General features: G+C 36.4%; 1 protein-coding gene and 1 pseudogene across 1 annotated transcript; one reads left to right on the top strand and one right to left on the bottom strand.

Annotated features, from left to right (window-relative positions):
* Positions 1-1,743: 1,743 nt before the first annotated feature.
* LOC110416615 (Major facilitator superfamily protein) lies at positions 1,744-6,307 on the bottom strand. The gene is made up of 4 exons (XM_021428642.2): positions 5,930-6,307; positions 3,511-3,830; positions 2,678-3,307; positions 1,744-2,386 (listed from the first exon to the last, which is right to left on the bottom strand). Exons 1-4 carry the CDS (start codon positions 6,063-6,065, stop codon positions 1,970-1,972), a joined length of 1,503 nt encoding a protein of 500 aa, XP_021284317.1. The 5' UTR covers positions 6,066-6,307; the 3' UTR covers positions 1,744-1,969.
* Positions 6,308-11,521: 5,214 nt separating this feature from the next.
* Positions 11,522-14,782, top strand: LOC110417279 (uncharacterized; annotated as a pseudogene).
* Positions 14,783-15,104: the final 322 nt, after the last annotated feature.

The raw sequence follows: 15,104 nt of genomic DNA, 5'->3' as shown, positions 1-15,104 counted from the left end.
GTGATTGATCAAACGATCACCGAAGCTAGGAGATCCTATGAGGCTATACAATCACTTCACTGGCTCTGCGGGGCCTTGCTGGTTTCAGTGTTTCAGCTTGTATTTTCAATCTGGGCAGTTGAGATCAATGCGCCGAGGTCAGTTAAGTTTGAAAATCGTGCTATTTTATGAAATCACGAATCTTGTAAAACTGGTTTCCAAAAGGAAAGAGAATTTGTGGCGTTTTCAGTGAGCATTGCTTCTGTACCAAGAAAGGGTTCATATCGAATCACATTCTGAAAGTGCCGATATGGCATTTTCACACTTCTTTGTAGCTTTGCATGCTGGTTTGAAGCTACCTTTTGAAGTTTCTTGAAAAATGAAATAATAGCAAGTAATTTTACGTGTCAAAATTCATGAAATTTTAAATACAAAATAGACAATTCATTCGTCAAATTTTACGTGATCCTGATTATTACATCATTAATTAATTTTAAAAAGAAGTTTATAGTACAATTCCCATTATTGCATCTAATATTGTTGCTAAGCTTTAATCTAGAAGTCAAATTAAGCCAAGAATTCTATATTTTGAATATCTTTGCCAATAACCCACTTGCCAGTTCAACCAAGTTAGTCTACGAGTCTAGCATTTATGTATCAACCAAGCTTTATACCTACATTGCAGTTAATTACATACATACGTGCTGCCTACAAAAAAGAATTACAAAATGCATAGATACTCATACATACATACAAACATATAACTTATTTATATTAATTTAAACTTTAAGAGTTAATTTCGAGATTAAAAGACTCTTCTAATAGTGAAATTACTTTTGCCCCAAAACATTTAAAATGAAAAGGAATGAAAACAAATAATTGAAAAAAAAACAAAAAGAAACAAAGAAAAATGTCACCTAACATTTTAAAATTTGATAAGGATGAGCTACATAGCTTATAAGTAATATGGTAATAAAGCCTAATCAACCTAATGTCTTAGCTAGAACTTGAATCTATTATTATCATGTATGATTTTGTGTTAAAAAATATTATTAAGTACATATATATATATATATATCTGATGAGGATATTAGACATTAAAGTTTATTGATTTACTATTGGTTTTTATCTAATAGTTTAAACTTTTAGGCCAGTTATTTTTTGGTTGAAGAAAACATTTGAAATAAGGAAAAAAATTATAAAAAAATGCTTTTGGCTTTTAGAAGTAAAACCAACAAAAGAAAGAGGAAACTGTAACAATAAAAACAAACATGAGAAAGAAGAGAGACGAGCCGGCGTTAGGTACGGAAGATTGGGTATATCTATTAAAACTTGCGGTCTCACCTTCCAAAATTATTAGTTCTGGTAGCCATCGTTCTTTTGATCAGATTTCTGCTAGCTTGAAAAGCGACTGTTGCAGCCTTGATTATCTAACTCACTGTACAACTTGAAAATAGCCTACCTATGTTATAAATGCAATATAAAGCATCAACATCGGGCGGCACTGGCAGATTAATGTGGCCAAATCACATGCTTCTCGCTGATTGATGATGAGACTATAAATATATACGTGTGGTTATACAAACAATTAAAAATCTAACATTTTGCATGTCTTGTAATTGTCATATATATTGAAAGAAGTTAGCTAGCTATACTTAGTTTAGATGATAATTTTTTTTCCATATTTAAAAGATTGAACACCACTCACCTCTCCATTAATTAATTTCACATATAAAGTGGGTTTGTCAATCATGATACATGAGATAATGAGAATGAGAATGATTGATGTTAATATAATGCTCCCTTACTCTATCTAGAGAACCAGCTACGGCACCATTATGAGAAATATTCACACCAATTCAATGTGGCAATCAAATGGCCCGGATCCTGAGGAAGAAATAGAAAAATGAAAAGGAAGAAACAATGGACAAAGAAAGGAAAAGAGACGCTGTCATTTCCAACATTAATTGCCTCAACTAATTGCTAGCTTTTAACCACGAACAAACCGACGCCAATACCAGTGCTTCTCCCAAACTAAATTCATGGAGTCGAGAGGAATTCCTTTTGTTTCGGGGAGGAAGAGAGCAACGAAAATGGTCATCAAGGCGATCCAACCAGCGTAGAACAAGAAAGTGCCAAATTTGAAGTGGCAAAGCATGGTCAAGAAGGTTTGAGACAGCACAAAGGTGGTTGCAAAGTTGACAGCAACGCTGATGCTTTGGCCCGTGGGCCGAATTTTGATGGGGAAGATTTCACTTGGGATGAGCCAGCTGAGAGGCCCCCAAGACCAACCAAATCCAGCTGCGTATATGCACATTAGAACCAGTACCAGTATGGCATAGTCCTTGCTGATTTGCTTGTCGCCTGAAACTCCTGTTGTAACCGCTAGCAGGACTGCCACCCCAACCTTTTCAAGATTTCCAAAAAAAAAAAATTCAGTTAATTTTAGCAATTGACTGAATAGAAATTTCATTCAGCAATTCTTGCAAATATTCGTTTAATATATCACAGATGGGTCTTTAAATTCCTTCACAGGCCTTCAATTTAGCCCAGATATAAGCCCAATTAAGAAACCACGGCTCCTCTAGCCCAAGGATGCCAGGCCCTTCCCCTTTCCCTTCAATCTCCCAAACTCTGGAGTACAAACAAGAGCTTGAAAGGAAAAAAGGAAGAAGAGATGATAAGAGCGAATGCATACCTGACAGACAAACATTTGAATTCCCCCTTCCATGAACAAAAACCGCCGACCAGACCGATCAACTACACCGGTAGACACAAGGATCGAGGCAAGGTTAACCAACCCCAGTATGATAGCTGCTATCAAAGCTGAATCACTTCCCAAACCAACTGATTGGAATAGAACCGGTGCGTAGAATGCAATGATGTTAATCCCAGTAACCTGTTGAAAAAATGGTATGGCAATTGCCATGACCAGGTGAGGCCTGTATTGCCTCTCAAATATTGTCCTGAAGGGTTCTCGGTTGGCTTCTTTGGCCACATCACTGGCCTTTTTAAGCTCAGCAAACTCAGCTTCCACATCAGAGTGTTTCCCTCGGACTTTGCAAAGAGACTGTCGGGCTTGCTCCAATTTGCCTCGTTCTATCAGGCTGCTGGGTGTGTCCGAAATGAGGAGTGCGCCTATTGTCATGATGGCAGCGGGTACTACGGCGAGGCCAAGAGACAGGCGCCAGCCCCAGCTGCGTTTAGCGGTTACGAAGTTTAAGCAATTGGCTACGACCACCCCAATGCCTATGAAGAATTGGAAGCCTGTGTTGAAGGCACCTCGCCATTTTGGTGGTGCCACTTCAGAGAGGTATACAGGAGTTGCCTTCATTGTAGTTTAGAAGAAAATTTAACGTTAATTTTGTTAGAAAGTAGACAATATTATCCATGTTTGCATTTATTATGACACAAGTGCTCATGTTTACCGTGGTAAGAAACAGAAAAGAATTTGGTCATGTCTCTTGAAAAAAATAGGGTTATATATTAAACTTAAGACAAAGGTATAAATGTAAAGTAGCAGCTAGTTACCTGATTGGTGAAACCAACTCCAAATCCAAGCAAGATACGGCCTAAGATAAGCATGGCAACATTAGCAGCGCCACCATTGATGGCAGCACCAGCCAAGAAGGTGAGGCCACCTATCACCATGGTGTTTCTGCGACCAATTGCGGCAGTGAGACGGCTAGCAACCAGTGATGCAGCCAAACCGGCCAAATATAGTGAAGAAGTAAATGCCGTTAAAACTTGGCTATCATACATGCAGTACATGTTTCTTTCAGCCTCCCCTGCCTTTCTATATACTGCGGGGAAAAATTTCTGAAGAAATGGTGCCATGGTTGTCACACCTCCTGCGAATTTTTGCCAACAATACCAGGGAATGTGTCAGTAATAGTAGCGGATTCAAGTTTTTGGTATTTTATTTATCTTAAATTATATGCAACCTTCACTTCTAATTTGTTAATGTGAATTGACATATAATATTAATTTTTGTTTCATCTCCTTTTTCTTTCAAGATTTTATGGGCCAGTTAAAGCGGTAATGTGATTATAGATCAAGAAAACGATATGAGCTTAAATTATTAATGTAAAATATTGAAGTGCTAAGAATCATTCAAACAGGGTTGCTCGGTATAGAAGCTTAGATGCTGAATGGCTGATACAACTAAGAAATGAATTTTACCTGAGCAGAACATATCCTCATTCCTCAATCAAGAAGTGTAAGCAGGAACTTTTATAATATTTATTTGTTAGAATTTAGATAAAAAATTTTATATAATATTTTTTCAGGTTTCCTAATTACAACAAGTTATGTAGTATTTAAATTTATTGATAATTAGCATAGAAGTCAACAATGTTAAATTCTAGATTTTTTTTATTGTGAAATCTAAAATAAGGGATATATAAGAAATCCAATTTAAATATTGTCATTTTGGATATAATTGAGCATTACATGCAACATCGACCTCATGTTTAGCAGGGTTTAGTTCTAATGGGAGACACTTCTCACCTAATCATCCTTTTCATTTTCCCTTCTTTTTTGGCTAACCATTAGCAATTTCCCCTAACTTGCAAATATTTTCCATTCTTAATGGAGAATTTCACCTGTAATTATTTTCATTACAATCTTACAATTATCCAATCAAAATAAAAAATTATGCAGAGATCTACCATTTATAAGTGTGGATTTCACATAGCATTTTGATAGATCCTACACAATTTTGAATTGTAATTAATTAATTATAATGTAATAATTACATATTATGTGTTCATTCTAAAGGGCGGTTCATAACTATTAAACAGCTTACCTAATGCTTCAATTCTTTTGTTAGTTAACCCAATACTTAGGCTTAGGCTTTTCCTTTCTGGCTAGTAGGTACATATTATCAGATTTTTCTAGGTCTGTACAAAAACATTTCAACTGCCCAGAGGCTATGAAAAAGACTTAGATCCCAAATGGAGAATTGATTAGCTTGCTTGACTATGTTTCATTGAAAATCACGATCAACCAATGACCATCGATAGCTACCTTGTTAATGAGGAGGACCAGATGGCAAACTATATATAACAAAGTTACATTAGTCCAAATTTGACTAGTGAATTGGAGTGTCCACAACTAACCTAACTATCATGACCGTCAAATGACTTTAAATATTGATGACTTAGGTTTTGGAAAAAGAAAAACTATTCAATTTTTTTTTTTTTAAGAAAAAGATTGGACAGTACCATCTACCAGTCAAAGTTTCCAAATAACTTATTTCAGTATGTTTTCCTTATTCGCAGATAATTCTATTATCCAGGATAGCAAAGTGCCACCACAAGTTTTTAACTAAATCCAGATAAGGATCTGGTACTTCCAACATGCTCTGGAATAGTGGAACTAATATTCCCCTGAATCTCCCCTGGTTCCAGAATCAAGAAATTCTCTATTTAGCCACCTAAAGCACAGCTTGGAACTTTGAAACCTCGGTTTTGTTTTTTATAATCCTGCCTCTACTCTACTTTTGTTTCCTGTAAAATGTTTTTTTTAATGGAGAATGAAATTAAATTTGAAAATACTACTCCATTGATGTTCGGATAGTATAAAATTTGTTTCATTTTTGTTACTGAAACCCCTCCAGCTGCTGAGGCCAAAACTGCTAGCAAACTTAAATGAATTACGAATGAATCCCGCAGTATGATTTTCTCTATTTAATTTACTAGTGTAAGGACCAGAACTGTAAATAATAACCAAGGAAAAAGTAGAGTAACAGAAACATTATACTAGTGCGTTATGCAAAGATGAAAGTTTAATTCAATGACTAAAGTGTTATGACCCAAATAAATAACGTTTCATTCTTTTATTCTTCCATCCTTCCTAGTTCCAACCTAACACAGTAAACAGTGTACGTAGGTAGCTGATGTTCTTGTCAGATAATTTAAATATGTTAAAAGGATAAACGAAATAGCACCTGAAATTCCGATGTCATACCCAAATATGAGGCCGCTTGTTGCAGCGACGATGCAGGTAATCACCACTGAAGCCGTGATCTTGCCATTGACGGCGCCGCTGACAGGACCGTCAACGGCGAAACCTCCTACAGCCATGCCTGCGGCTCTTTCTCAGAGTCCAAGAAGGATGAAGAACTTAAAAACAGCAGGAGCAAATCCTGATGATCACCCTTTTCTCAGCACCCTGTCGCGACAAGAGAAGAGAGCACTTAATTTATATACTGGAACATGGTGGGAGTTACACGACAGAGCAAAGGGACCTTGGGACCTGTTTTTGGCGTCAAATTGACTTTATGTAATTAAAAAATTAACCTGAGGTCTGAGCTACCCGTCTATCAACGAAACCTGGGTGTTTTATCTTAAGAAAGTCGCGTTCAGGATCTTCAAAATTTTGTTAAGAAAATAATATTATAGTAACAAAAATTAATTATAAATGACACAAATGGAAAACTTAGTTGTCTTATATGATTATATTTCTTGGTATGGTTTTTGTCAGTTTTTGTTGCAATGATAATCCCCTTAGAGGGCCCATTGAATTTTCTTCCTAATTGTAAATTTTCCTTTTTGTGGTGGTGGGCAGGGTTGAGATTCTTTTCTACAGAGCGCCTTTTCAGTTTTTCTTTTAGGCAATGGATAAAGAGGCGTTGAGGACGAGACTCCAACAACTATGCGAGAGCATGCCAAGGAAAAGACCCGAGTACATTATTTCACACCCACCACAGCCAAAGGAAACTGGTAGTTGGCCACGAGGAATACCAATACCTTCCCTTCTCCTATCAAGCTGGATTATAGATTCTAAGTCTCATTTATTAAGCAAACAATTTGAATTAATAATATTTGCTTAACAAATGACATTTGGACAAATAAAGATGGAAAAAATAAACTACCAAGTTTAATTAGCAAGTGGAACAAAAACGGTTTAATTTGTTTCGTTCCCCTCCTTTTAAGCTTCAAGAAGAGAATTAATGGCTTGCTCAACGTCTCCTTCTGATCAATGAATTGACTTTACAGAGATGATTCTTTATCCCCAACACTGGCCCTTTCTCCGGCTACGAGACCTAGAATTTCTGAGACCGATGAATGCGGCACGTGGGCTGATGTGTGAGGCAGAGAACTATAACGTTAGGAAAAGTTTATGAAATTGACCAAGAGAGAATCCAACATTTGTTTGATTAAAATAAAATAGATTTATTAGCCAACGAGGGTTTCTCTGAGTTGGATAGCATTTGATCCATTGATCCTAACAGGCATGCATTTAACCATCAAGACACGAGGAAAGCTCCCTAGTTTGAGTGTCATCGTTTTGACATACTTCAAAATATAAAATATCAATAAAAGATGTCTAAAATTTTGATGGAAAAAGATTTAATTGTATCTCAAATTTAATAGTGACGATGTTGCTAGAGGAAAGCATAGGATGTGTGTTGAGAGATGATACAGGGAATACGCTGGTGTTATTCTTAGGGCCTGTTGGAGAGGCTGACTTTAATTATTTTAAATTTAGGGTAATTTGCACAATTATGGACATCTTCTGTCAATCTAAATGGTAGGTTTAAAATGTTTGATTATTGAAACTCATTCTATTAATGTTGTTTCTTCATTTGCAAGTAAGACCATGGAGATGGTTGAGGGAATTTCAGACCATTGACCAGCTGAAGGAGCTGATTGGGTTTGTAAAGGTGGTGCACATCCTGAGAGAGGCAAATGAATGCTCTGACTACTTGGAGAAAACAGGCATATATATCTAGGGAGGAGCTGCTAGTGGCACGGATCTAGAGGCGGAACTGGAAACTTCGATGAGGTACTTCGCTTTGGCTTTTGGTGAGACAATTTTCATGGTTGACAAATGGAACTTATGAGCTGTTTTTGGTGGCGATTTCTGCTTGTTAATTTCTGCCGCTAGCCTGATTTGGATAATTCTAGCTTTCCTGGTTGATGGTTTTGGTTTGTGATGTTATAATTGCTTTATGAGTTTTTGGTATGTATCGTGGGCGGGGACGTCTAGTTTTGCTGGCTATTTTTTTGTCCATATTTGTATCGTGTACGTTTCCTGGAATGTTGGAGGATAGCCATCCCAAGCTTTGATTTTCGAGGTGATAGGTTGTTCTGTTGGCTGGCTGCATATGGGCCATTTTATTAGGGACTGAGAATTGGATGGCAGTGTGTACAGGGCTTGAATGTCGAATGGGGCGCAGATGTCCAGAAATTTTTGTTTTCTCTATAGCGGGATACGATTGAGGTAACTATCATTTTTTCAATGAAATATCTAATGACCTATCAAAAAAAATTGAATTATACCTAAATAAGAGATATAACAATATAATTTAATAAGAATTCGAGATAAAAATTTATTTTTTTAAAAGTAAATTTTATTCTTTCATAATCGGTAGTATCATGACAAATTCCAAACTTAATTAACAAAAAACTTTAATGACATGAAATTTGGTGAGGGCAAGGTAACTGTACACTTACAAAAAATTCACTGCACAAAAAGTCATTGACAGCAAAGGATCCTAACAACAGAAGACCAAAGCAAACAACCTTCAAAAACAGAAAAAGAAGTGCCTATGAGTGACAGGTCCATCTCTTCTCCTGCTTAGAGTCAAACAAGTCCACAAAAAGATATGGGGAAATTGAGGGGTGTACCAGCTGGTAGTGGGCATCACTTTCAATATCTGTGGATTTCTTTTGTAATCATGGCCTGTTTCAGATATGGGGAAATATTCATTCCCCTGGTTTTAATGAAATCTCTTTTAATGACTTTCAAAAAAAAAAAGCAAGTCCACAAAAAGAGAAGACACTGAGAAGAGAAGCCAAAGGACCATAAACAGCATCCAAAGACAGAATCCAATCTCACAAAAGACCAAAGGCTTCGCCGATTCCCATAAAACCAACACCCCCTCCAAAAGTGAGCCCACAGAAGGCTCCATCGCAAAGATCCTCAGCAGATGTGATCGTAGCGCACCAACACCGGAGGAAAGCACTCCAGAAAACCACCCGAAAGGACCCCCTTTAAAAAATTACAGATTTAATTTTTTGAATTATATTTTATACTTTACGAAAAAATAAACATTACACAAAAGAATTTATGTACTTGATTATGTGTAGATCTAACTTTATATAAATTAGGAAGTCAATACTGAATTAATAAATTAATATTATATTCAATTAAATGGGTATGTGATAAATGTGTAAACATCTACGTACATAGAGTTTTTGAATTTCATAGCTGTTTGCATTGGATAATAATGCCAATTGGCAAATTCATTTTTATTTTTCCGTATGTTAATGCTAATTCCTTTCTCTAATACTCAAACCTTCTTCAGAATTCATTAATTTAAATAAAAACAAGATATACACAGTTATTACTGCCTGCTCTGGTGTTGCATTAACGAGGACACGTCACACGTACGGATTCTATTTTAATTAATTTGTCGAAATGGAAAATGGTCTGGATACCTATCTTTTCAAGTGATTTCTTCTTTTTTTAGTGTAACTTGATTCGTTAATTAACTTTTTATGTGTATTTTTTTAAAATAAAAAAGTCAAATGTTTTTATTTTTTAAATTTTGAATAAAATTATAAGAAAATTTATTAATTTTTACTCTAAAAATACAAAAATCTTCAAAAGAAATAATAAAAAAATGAAAATATTTGTTATTAATTTAAGAAATTATTATTGTAATTTTTTAAAAAAATAAAAAAAAAATAAAACCCAACTCCTCATGAAAGAGGAGCATGATCGGGCCTCCTCAGGGGAGTTCCGATACTCCTAATGGAGAGTTTTTTTCTTTTAATTACTAAAAAAATAATAAAATTTTGTAATAATAATTATAACAATTAATCAAAAATAAAATTATTTTTTTACTTTTATCCTATTAACAAATTGACAAAAAGGCTAATTGTTGATTAATGGTGTGTTTAGTAAAAAATATTTTTTTAAGACGAGGTATTTATTTTTAAAATTAATAAATTTTTATATAATTTTAATTAAAATTTAAAAAATAAGAGTATTTTATCTTTAAAAAAATACATATTTTAATTTGGAGAAATTTTTTGGTCTAAATCTTGGACTTGTTTCGTGGGGTTCTGCAATGTCTTTTCTGGAATTTATCAGGTTAAATCTGGCGCATTTGGGATGCAAGGAATGAAATATTGTACGGGTTCACACAAAGAAGGCCAGCTAAAGAGTTTACAGACTGTCAAAGTAAGGCCCCTGAATGAACCCAAAGGCCCACGGGAAGATGGGCATCGATATGCCAATGTTGTTCTGTATTTATTGTCTAGGTGGAGGCCTTAGGCCCATGGGAGTCTTGCTACTAAAAGAAGAATCACGAATCATAGAAATAACTTCCTCCAATTTTCATAAATCATAGAAGTTGATTGTCACTGTGCTTTGCTTTTCAACCAAGTAAATTAAAAGAGATATTTCGAATTTGTTCTCAAGAAGCTTTGAAAGATCAAGCTTTCAATTTACTTTCCCTTCCCCGCTACCTTGCAACAACAATCAATTGGCTGAAATTGTTTTCAAAATTAAAACTTGAATTAATGACAATAATGCTAACACTTTGGCCTATGGTTGATTAAAGCCTTTGAGATTATAGTTTCAAAGCTAATTGAATTCAGCCAAATAAATTACAGTGAGTACTAATGGATCGCGCAGCCAAAAACAAATGCAGTCTTGAATATATTCAAATTGTTTTTGTTTTCTGTTTTTAATGGGGAATAACCAAGTGCCTAGTAAGTGCAGAGAGAATGAGAAGGCTTCAAGAAATGGAGAATGAAAGGATTCATGCCTAGTGGATATGGTTGAGAGTGCATTGTAAGTAAAATAATTCAAGTTCAACAAGATATAGAGACAAATTATTAACATCTATTATATATAAGAACGGTAAATTACTAACATCTACTAGCCAAAGAAATAAATATATAAAAACATCTACATCTTTTATTGGAAGTCTTATGTAGTCATGTGACATTTTAAAGTTTGTTAGTTTTATTAATGCACAACAACTGTCTTCTTATTGATAAGGCACATTTCCGTTAATAACATGGCAACATACTTGGTCGTGAGCCGATCCCGTCTTGAAGGTCATTAATCACTTGACCAAAAGTGCTTGTCTCTGACAGAATTACAAATGGGTTGTTGGAAAATGCTTTTGGGCCCACAACTGAAGAAAGAAATGCTTCTTGATTGTGTGATATCTAAATCCAGGGGCTCGTAAAAGAAAAAGACAAAGGAAAACAGAAAGAGAGAGTGCAACAATACGTTCAGCCTAAAAGGGGCCGGTGACCGTCAACAGCAAGTTCACTGCTTGACTTTAACCGTTCAACGGCGAACATATATTACTAGCAGACAAAGACTTAAATCCAATTCTTCAACTCGTCAACTTTTCTCACATTGAAAGGACTGACCGGAAATGAAGTCAACCCTGGAGCAAAAATGGGCGAAAGACTTCGTCCAGTTAGTTCTGACGTACGGTGAACTGCAATTGTTTATATATATGCATCACATCAAGGTTGTTATTTGCATGCACATCTGTTTTTTAATCATGAAGGTGGTAGCCTTGCTTGTTTCACTACTCTTGTATGTTACTACATTACGGTATTCTTCACTTAATGTTGCTTCTGACTCTGCAGCAGGGGCACTGGCACTCCTCAAATGGAAAGCCAGCCTTCAAAACCAAAGCCAGTCTGTTTTGCTTTCTTGGAATATTTCTACTGCTAATGCACCCAATACTTCAACCCACCTGTAAACAAAAACAAATCCATGTGCTTGGTTTGGAATCCATTGCCGCAATGCTGACACAATTATGAGGATTAACCTCACTGGCTATGGTGTAAAAGGTACGCTCCATACATTTCCATTCTCATCTTTATCTAATCTTGCAGAATTAGATCTTAGTTTCAATGAACTCTATGGCACAATCCCACCTCAAATCAATCAACTTTCTAAAATCACCTACCTTGACTTATCGTCCAATAAGTTGTCCGAGCATATCCCACCTGAAATTGGCCACCTTATACATCTTGAGACCCTCCACCTTGCCGATGATCGGTTGAATGGCTCAATTCCTCAAGAAATTGGTCAGCTCAAATCGGTTACGGAGCTTACCTTGTCCACCAACAATCTAATTGGTTCCGTTCCTGCTTCTCTTGGTAACTTAAGCCAACTTGTGACCTTATGTCTGGATAATAATTCCCTTTCTGGTCCCATTCCTCCAGAAATGGGAACCATCACGAATTTGTTTGAAGTTCACATGGACACAAACCATCTAACAGGTCCCATCCCTTCCGCTTTTGGAAACTTGAAAAAGCTATCTGTGCTTTACATGTTTGAGAATCATCTTTCTGGATCCATCCCCTCTGTATTAGGGTATATGAAATCTCTCACTGAGATAAGACTTTTTCAAAATAATCTATCTGGTTTGATTCCGACCTCATTAGGTGACTTGAGACTTCTTACACGTCTCCAACTTTATGATAATCAACTTTCTGGTCCCATTCCTGAGGAAATAGGAAACTTGAAAGCTCTTGTTTATCTAGAGTTGAGTCAAAATCAACTCAATGGTTCAATTCCTGCTTCATTTGGTAATTTGGGAAACTTTGGAAACTTGTTCCTCCGAGGCAACAAACTTTCTAGTTCCATACCTCAAGCAATAGGAAATTTGATGAAATTGACCATGTTGGAATTTGACCATAACCAACTGACGGGCAATTTGCCCCAAAGCATTTGCCGTAGTGGAACACTTCGATACTTCACAGCAAATGACATCTATCTTGTGAGGCCAATCCCTGAAGGGTTGAAAAATTGCACGAGCTTGCTTAGAGTCCACCTTGAACGAAACCAACTAACTGGGAATATATCCGAAGATTTTGGCGTTTATCCCAGCTTAACATTCATTGACTTAAGTGACAATGAATTTCACGGTGAAGTGTCGTCTAATTGGGGGTTGTGCAAAAGTTTACATGCCCTATCTATTGCAAGGAACAATATCACTGGCTGAATACCGCCTGAGATTGGAAGCTCAAGTCAGGTACAACTCCTCGATCTTTCTTCCAATGATATAGTTGGGGAGATTCCAATGGAAATTGCAAAGTTGACTTCTTTGACTGTGCTTTGTTTGAACGGGAATCAACTTTCTGGTGGTATGCCCGTGGAACTAGTACCTTTATCTAACCTTTTATATCTTGACTTGTCTGCAAAGCAACTGAGCAAGTCGATCCCTGAAAATATAGAGAATTTGTCCAAAACATACTACTTGAATTTGAGCCTCAACAAATTTAACCAAAGAATTCCGATTCAAGTAGGCACGTTAACTCTTCTGAATCTGCTAGATTTGAGTCACAACATGCTTTCAGGGGAGATCCCAGTGGAATTTCAATTTTTGCAGAGCTTGTCGGTTTTAAATCGTTCTTACAACAATCTCTCCGGTGAAATCCCAGCCTCTTTTGAGCTGCTCCATGGCTAGTCACCTGTTGACATAGCATGTAATGAGCTGCAGCGTCCCATTCCCAACAACCAAGCATTTCAAAATGCTTCAATAGAAGCATTACAAGGGAACAAAGGTTTGTGTGGCAATGTTAGCGGGTTGCCACCTTGCACACCTTTTTCTAGGAAGGGTCAAAACCACAAGACCCTCATCGCAACTGTATTCCCTCTTTTGTCACTTGCTAGTCTCTCAATTTCATCAGTTGCATTGTTTTCCATCTTCAAAAAGAGGAAGAAAAATGCGGACGAAGAACGACAAATCAGTGTGAGTAATGAAACTTTTTTCTCAATATCTTCCTTTAATGGAAAAATACTATATGAAGAGATCATTAGAGCTACCAAGGATTTCGATGCTCAATATTGCGTCGGGAAAGGAGGCAATGGAAATGTATACAAAGCAGAACTGTCATCCGGTGACACTGTAGCCGTGAAGAAATTCCATCCATTGCATAGTGGTGAAATGGCAGATCAAAAGCAGTTCCTAAATGAGGTAAGGGCATTAATTGAAATTCGGCATCGAAATATTGTGAAGTTCTACGGTTTTTATTCCTTTGGAAAGCATTCCTTCTTAGTTTACAAGTACCTTGAAAGGGGTAGCTTGGCTTCTGTTCTAAGGAACGATGAAGAAGCTAAAAAATTGGACTGGGATAAGAGGGTGAACATTGTAAAAGGTGTATTTAACGCCCTCTGTTATTTGCACCATGACTGTTCTCCACCGATTGTTCATCGAGATATAACGAGCAGCAATGTTTTGCTTGATTTGGAGTTTGAAGCTCATGTTTCAGACTTTGGAACTGCTAAGCTTCTCAATCCAGACTCATCCAATTGGGCTAATGTTGCTGGAACATACGGATATATTGCACTAGGTGATTTCATTATAGCTCCATAGATGACATAGCATATCTTTAATTAAAAAGATCATGCAACAAGCAATGAGTCAAATACTTGAGTGTGTAATTACTGTTGTTATTTAACTATTTATCTTTTCCTTTGCAAAGCTTTCCTACACAATGAAAGTGACTGAAAAATGCGATGCGTATAGTTTTGGTGTGCTGGCGTTGGAAGTGATAATGGGGGAGTATCCGGGTGATTTTCTCTCCAATCTATCACTTTTATCTGCTGAAGTGCACCTTCCGCTGAACAATGTGTTGGACCAAAGGCTTTCACCTCCACTGCCAGAAGTTGAGAACAAACTCGTATCCATCATGAAGGTGGCTTTTTCATGTTTAGATAACAATCCAGAATCTAGACCTACCAAGTACACTGTTTCTCAGCTCTTTGCCGACCGAATCTAGTTGGTGCTAGGATCCTTGGATCTAAATCTAAGAGGCCACCCTTTAGAAATGTTTGATAATGATTGAATGTTGTTTGTTTGGTTTTGTGTACGATCAGAGGTCAAAGGACTAGCATTTTGGTACCCTGATGTCATAAACATTTTGGTACTCCAATGAGAGCAATTTCATATCCTTGTGTGTAACTGTTCACCATTAATTCTATTATAGTAATTGAATACAGAATAAAATGGTGCCCACCAAGTTACTCGTTCTTAGTTACATGCAAGAATATATAGTTCGCTTTGAAAGTTAGAAGGTTCCATTAAATTGTCTGGTTTATCTTTTCGTCATAACTTAATTAAAAAAGAG

Source organism: Theobroma umbraticum, unplaced genomic scaffold (genome assembly GCF_002168275.2).
Source record: "Theobroma umbraticum cultivar Fairchild unplaced genomic scaffold, ASM216827v3 scaffold_51.0, whole genome shotgun sequence".
Classification (NCBI taxonomy): domain Eukaryota; kingdom Viridiplantae; phylum Streptophyta; class Magnoliopsida; order Malvales; family Malvaceae; genus Theobroma; species Theobroma umbraticum.
This window is presented reverse-complemented; position numbering and strand designations above follow the sequence as displayed.

Bases quoted from the DNA above. Each gene is read 5' to 3' on its own strand.
- LOC110416615 (XM_021428642.2), bottom strand. From the start codon at position 6,065: ATGGCTGTAGGAGGTTTCGCCGTTGACGGTCCTGTCAGCGGCGCCGTC. The intron at 3,831-5,929 runs GTGCTATTTCGT...AAAAATTCGCAG, and splicing joins GTATGACATCGGAATTTCAG to GAGGTGTGACAACCATGGCA. The intron at 2,387-2,677 runs GTATGCATTCGC...AATCTTGAAAAG, and splicing joins TTCAAATGTTTGTCTGTCAG to GTTGGGGTGGCAGTCCTGCT.